Here is a 5,915-nt window from a genome sequence, read left to right on the forward strand (position 1 = left end):
GCCGGGGGGGCAAGGCCCCACCACCGAGCGGGGCTGGCAGGAGGCAGGTCACGGCCAGCGTTGTCCTGTTTTGGCTCCCACTCATGGGGTGTTGGTGCTGCTGGGGGGGGCAAGAGAAATGGAGCCAAGAAGTGCAGCTGCTACAATGATTTATTGTTTAGTGCTGTGGGTTGCAGGGTTCAGCTCAGGACAGTCACATCGTTCAGGTACAGAGACACTGATGGACAGAGACGCATTTGGGAGGCAGTGACAGCACAGCAAATAAGGTTCAGAACAGACCAACTCTCCATTACCAGTCTCTGAACCAGAAAGTACCAGCTTTTCCAGAATAATGAATCACTCAGTCTGTGTAAAAAATTAAATATAATTTATGCTTTGCTAATTGAAACCAAATACAAAATTCAATTTCCTGTGTATTCTAATGCTGACATTTGAATAGTTTTTAAAAAAAGTGTTATTAACCTGACTCTCATTTGGCAGGCCACTTTCTGGCCAGATAGAAAATAATCCCCCCCATCCAGCCCCAGCTGCAGTGGGGCATCCACAGGGCGCATTTCCAAAGAACAAAACAAAATAACACCACCCATGCCCCCAGCCCATCCCAGGGTGACTGGCATGTCCCTGCTCCCTTCCAGCACTGCAGTGCTGGTAGCTGCACCTGGGAGAGAAGGGTTGGGGGGCTGGAGGGTCCTGTCCCACCATGCTGAAGTGGTTGGTGTCCATGGAGCAGGCACTCAGGGCAGAGGAGCAGGGTCTCACCTCCCAGTGGGCACCCATCAGCTCCTGCCGAGCTGGAGATGGCATCTGGTATAAAAAATAAACCTCTGAATATATGGCAGAAGTAACAGAAGTGAGCGTGGGAGGCAGGCGGGAAGGGCACAGCGAGCGCGCCCAGGAACCATCATCCCCCAGAGCTGAGCCCCTCCCAGAGCCACCAGCCCCAGCACCTCTGCTCAGCACCAGCAGGGCCAGCCCGACACCACACTGGGCATGCACCACTCTGGAGACAGGCAGAGATTCCTAGATATCCCTCTGGTGAGGAGGACACTGGGCCTAGAGCCCCCTGTACTCCATTGAGCATCTTGCACCAAATCCAAATTATGCAACAGGTTTCATTTAGGACCTGTTCTGATATTTTAATAATGTGTGAAACACGGTAAGATTATTCCTATTATATACTTCCAATTTTCCTGTGGTAATTCGGGAGTTTGTGGGTTTGTGAAAACTGTGAAATGGCAGGAGCTGTTTTTAAATCTGACCAGGCTGATGGGAACTGATGTGACATCAGCAGGCACCTCGCAGCGCCCCTCCAGCATGGGCCACGCAGTAAATGGTCCAAATGGCTTCAGCTCTTCTCATCCAATCCAAGGCACTGGCACCATTTCACGGCGTAATGAGCCGCACAACAGGCCCTGGAACCCCGAGCAGGGTCAGCGTGTCACCCAGTGAATGCAACGGTGATTTCATCTGGTTAGCTGGAGCTGCAGGGAGTTCTTTCACCTTCATCAGAACCAAGTCCTGGTCCTTCCGCAGCAATCCCATTCTGCACCTCTGCTGGGGACCTGCCCAATGGGAGGGACCCTCATGTGGCTTCACCCCAAGCTGGAGGTAATGTCAGCCCTCATCAGAGCAAAGAGAGCTGCCAGCAGTATCCGAGTGCCCTCAGGAATCCCCGTGCGAGGGACCATTTCAGCAGCTCTGCGTTTCACCTTTGCTCCCTCTTCTGCCTGGTTTCCCCCAGCAGTGGTGGTGGAACTGTGCAGTTGTGTGAAAGCGCTGCTCCTGTTCTCTGCTGGGCCCAGCAAACAGCTCTCATGACACTGGGGGATCGAGTGGGGATACAGGTTTATTCTACAGTTTCTACCAGGATTTGCAAATTTGGGTGACTGGGCCGTTTCCACTAGAAAGCACAGGTTTTGTGTGCTGAGCAGTGCTCGCCCTGGGAGTTGCTTTTTTGTAATTCTGAAGTAAGATGAAGGGGGCTTCCCTGTTCTGCGACCCCAGCTGTCCACAGCAAGCAGCAGGGATCGCGTTTTCAAGGTGCAAATGAATGGCAGTGCCAGGGGTCCTGACTGTCAGACCCTGTGCTGGGGCTGTCTGCAGGCCTCCACCCTGCAGCCACCCCTTCCGTCCCCACTGGCAACACCTGGCTCCAAACCATGGAGCAGGGCATGGCACAGCCTGGCCAGGAGGTGCTGTGTGGACGTGTGGTACCAGACTGTGCCTTGGCAGCCTGGCAGGGTAGTGGGAGCCTGGCTCACTCCTGGGGAGCCTGGGAATGTTCTTTCAGCTTCCAGGAGGGTGGGGACCTGGGGACCCAGTTCTGATCTCACTGAGCATCTCAGCAAAGAAGGAACAACTCTCTTCCAACAGGTGAGGTGCACCCATCAGTTGGAGGAGAATTCAGGCCAGGTGTCTGTGGCACTTGGTAAATTCTAGTTTTAGTGCAACAAGTAATTGAAACGTCTGGTGCAAATGAAGTTCCTGTACATAGTTCCTTTGCAGCATTAACTGGCTTTATTCCTTCCACACACAAAGTCCAGTGTGCGCGTGACTGCACATGGCCTGAATTTACCAGACCTGATGCTGCTGTTTGGGCAAAACTAAAGTGCAGGGCAGGAGAAATTAAATCTATGGGTTTGTCCCAGTGCTGGGTTTTGGGAACCACCCTCTCGCCCAGCTTGCCATGGCAGGAGGTCTGGTCCTGCCTGCCTGGCTTCAAGGGGGACACCAGCAGCAAAACGTTGACACAAAGCGCTCCATCACCCTGAGGAGCCCTGCTCCCTCTGCCTCCCCCTCCTCCCACCTGCCCCTGACCCCCAGCGTCGTGGCAGGGAGAACCAAGTGCAGCCCGAGGTGACAGGCCACTACAGTTCCAGAACTGGACATGTGGGGTGACTTCTGCTGCAGCCCTGACAAGACAAGAGCCTGTTACACACAGGGCTGAGCCTCTGGCCCCAAAAGAGTTTTGGGTCTCAAATGATGATTCACATCCCAAAAACAAAAAAGATTTTTTCCTGATTTTGTGGTTCTACTTATCACTTTCTTCCTGCTCCCACTGGAAATCTTGGCCTGTCATTTGGTAAAACATGACATTGAAGGGTTTGTAGAACTTCCGCAGTCTGTGGATGACGTCTGGGTCTATTTTGGGGTGAGTTCGACCTTTGGACTTGCCCAAACACCGGGGAGCACTGCTGTCCTCTGGCTTCTTTAGACAGGGAAACCCCTTTGTTTTATTAAAATAAAAATGCTTCTCTGTCACAATCCTCTTGAGGCCTAAGAAGTCCTGGACCTTGGCCATTTCCCCAGCTGGGTCAGTGATGAGCCTCTCACCACTGACAAACAGGATCTGGGAGAGGGGGAAGTACTGGAGCCAGTTTTCCAAGTGCAGGGCATAAATCCCAATGCGGATTGCACTCCAGGAGGCATCAATCAGCCCCAGAGTCCGGTTCTTGAAGGCCAGCACCTCAAAGGTGGGGATCTCTGGCTTCTTGGACAGAGTCTGTGTGTAGTCCGAGATGGCGCGGGTGACGGGGTTGCGCACCACCACGATCAGCTTCGTGTCCTTGGCCATGGAGTGAATGCGCCGCGGGGCCTCATTGGTCACAAAGTAGCTGGGGGTCTTCTCCATGGTGATCTGGCCATCCAGCGTCTTGGGCATCACATTCCTGCGCAGAAGCAGAGGAGGTGGTTAGCGAGGGGCCAGGCAGGGGTGGGCACCTTGTGCAGGTGTTGGTGGGACATGCAGGAGGAGGGACGCTGTCACTCCTGTGTGACCCCCAGACCCAAGTCTTTCTGGCTTTGTTTCTTCTCAGCCCCTGGCCATGGTGGGCACCTAAAATGTAAAGTCAGCCTTGGTGACACATTATGCAGACAGTTTGCCATAGGCATATGTAGACCAAAGCTAATTGACACTAAACCTGCACAATACCTGCCTGTTCAGAAGCCATCTGCTCCCATTTGCTCAATTAAGCCTATTCACTCCAGAGCCGTGTACAGAGCAGTGCAGTTCGGATTATACAGGACCTTTTTGTTATGATGACATGCTTTTAAATGTCTCAGCTAATAAAACTTAATACAGAATAAGATCCCTTGCTTCTAGTACAATAATTAAATTTATTTACTATCTTGTGTGTGAGAAAGAATGACTTTTCTTTTATCTCTAATTCACATGCTCTGTCAATAATTAATTGCTGCTGGGTTTTGAGCTTCCTGTGCAAGCACTTTATTAGCCAAAAGGAATTTGCCTGCTGGATAAATTAGCATGTAGCAAGATTTTCCTGGATAGCACATTACCATACTATAAAATGAAACTGCAGTAAGATAGCAGTTATGTCTAAGAAAATGAAAAGGTAAATTCTTGTCCCAGTGCCACCAGTTAAGGATTATCATAGCCAGCCAGAGGGTTTTAAGTGACCACAGAATCACAGAATAAGCTGAGTTGGAAGGGACCCACAAGACGTCCCCTGCAAAAGCATCACAGCCTCACTCACACCTGTTGTGCTGCCAGGTGGCACTGGGGCTGGAGGCTGTGCCACAGCCAGGGACCTGCCTGCTGCCCGCACCCACCCGCACCACAGCCCTGCCTGTGGGCAGCCCCAGCCCTGCCACAGTGCCAAGGAGGAGGAAACGGGGTCGCTGCTCCGGGGAAGCACTCACGGCACTGGGCAGGTCTCCTGTGTCAGACATAGAGCACGGTGATGCCCATGGTCTTGCAGGATTATCCCTTTGTATTGCAACTACTTTTAGTACAAACATATGGTGAGGAAATAACGTGAATAGGCTGGAAATGGCTCTGTGAAAGCACCTTGGGCAGCGACAGCCACAGTAACACTGACGTCAAACTGCTGGGCCCCAGGAAGGCCCATTTCAGGAATCACACAGCTGAAGCCTGGAGCAGAATCAGCTGATAGGCATAGCCCACTAGATGTGCCTGTCAATGTCACCTCCTATTTGTGACTTCTAAAGGCATCAACTGGCTTTAATGCCCCTGTAATTTGTGTATTCACTGCTGGTGCCACCAAGCCCACCAGGCTTGTTCTGCTGAGGTGCTTTTTGGGGTGGTGAGGGGCCTCCTGCCAAGGCAAGAGTGAGGGTGGGTTGGTGCTGCCACAGGGCTGCCCCTGTCCTCAGCATTTTAGGTGAAGAGGCTGGTGGTTCCTGTGGCTGCCCCTCTCCTGCTGCAGAACCTTTCCTGTTGAACAGTCTGTCTGAGTACCAGCAATGCAGCCTGCAGGGCTGCAGGACTCCAGCTCCCTGTCCATGCTTGTGGCCAGGCTCTATAGGGAAGCCCATCCCTCTGACATCAGGTCCCACTGGAGCTGCCTTCCCAAAGGCAAGGCAGAAGAGGCTGGTGGTTCCTGTGGCTGCCCCTCTCCTGCTGCAGAACCTTTCCTGTTGAACAGTCTGTCTGAGTACCAGCAATGCAGCCTGCAGGGCTGCAGGACTCCAGCTCCCTGTCCATGCTTGTGGCCAGGCTCTATAGGGAAGCCCATCCCTCTGACATCAGGTCCCACTGGAGCTGCCTTCCCAAAGGCAAGGCACCTGCAATCCCATCTTCTGCCCAGAGCACTATGGCGCTTTATCCATGCCCTGCATCAGCCACTTGAGTAGCAGTGACATGAAGGGAGCAAGGATTAGTCAGAATGATGCATCTCAAGCTATTTTTTCCTTTAAGAAAACCCTGAACAAATTAAGAGGGATAGGAACACTTGGGGGCTTCAGAGTTCCCATAAGCAAGGCACCTGCAATCCCATCTTCTGCCCAGAGCGCTATGGCGCTTTATCCATGCCCTGCATCAGCCACTTGAGTAGCAGTGACATGAAGGGAGCAAGGATTAGTCAGAATGATGCATCTCAAGCTATTTTTTCCTTTAAGAAAACCCTGAACAAATTAAGAGGGATAGGAACACTTGG

General features: G+C 52.3%; 1 protein-coding gene across 1 annotated transcript; it reads right to left on the minus strand.

Annotated features, from left to right (window-relative positions):
* Positions 1 to 132: 132 nt before the first annotated feature.
* LOC103615501 (heparan sulfate glucosamine 3-O-sulfotransferase 4) lies at positions 133 to 3,679 on the minus strand (the record flags this gene model as incomplete). Its single annotated transcript, XM_017734258.1, has 1 exon — positions 133 to 3,679. A coding segment is annotated over one exon (648 nt), but the record flags the coding sequence as incomplete, so codon positions are not given.
* Positions 3,680 to 5,915: the final 2,236 nt, after the last annotated feature.

The sequence above is a fragment of the Corvus brachyrhynchos genome, unplaced genomic scaffold, assembly GCF_000691975.1.
Source record: "Corvus brachyrhynchos isolate BGI_N302 unplaced genomic scaffold, ASM69197v1 scaffold5, whole genome shotgun sequence".
Classification (NCBI taxonomy): Eukaryota; Metazoa; Chordata; class Aves; order Passeriformes; family Corvidae; genus Corvus; species Corvus brachyrhynchos.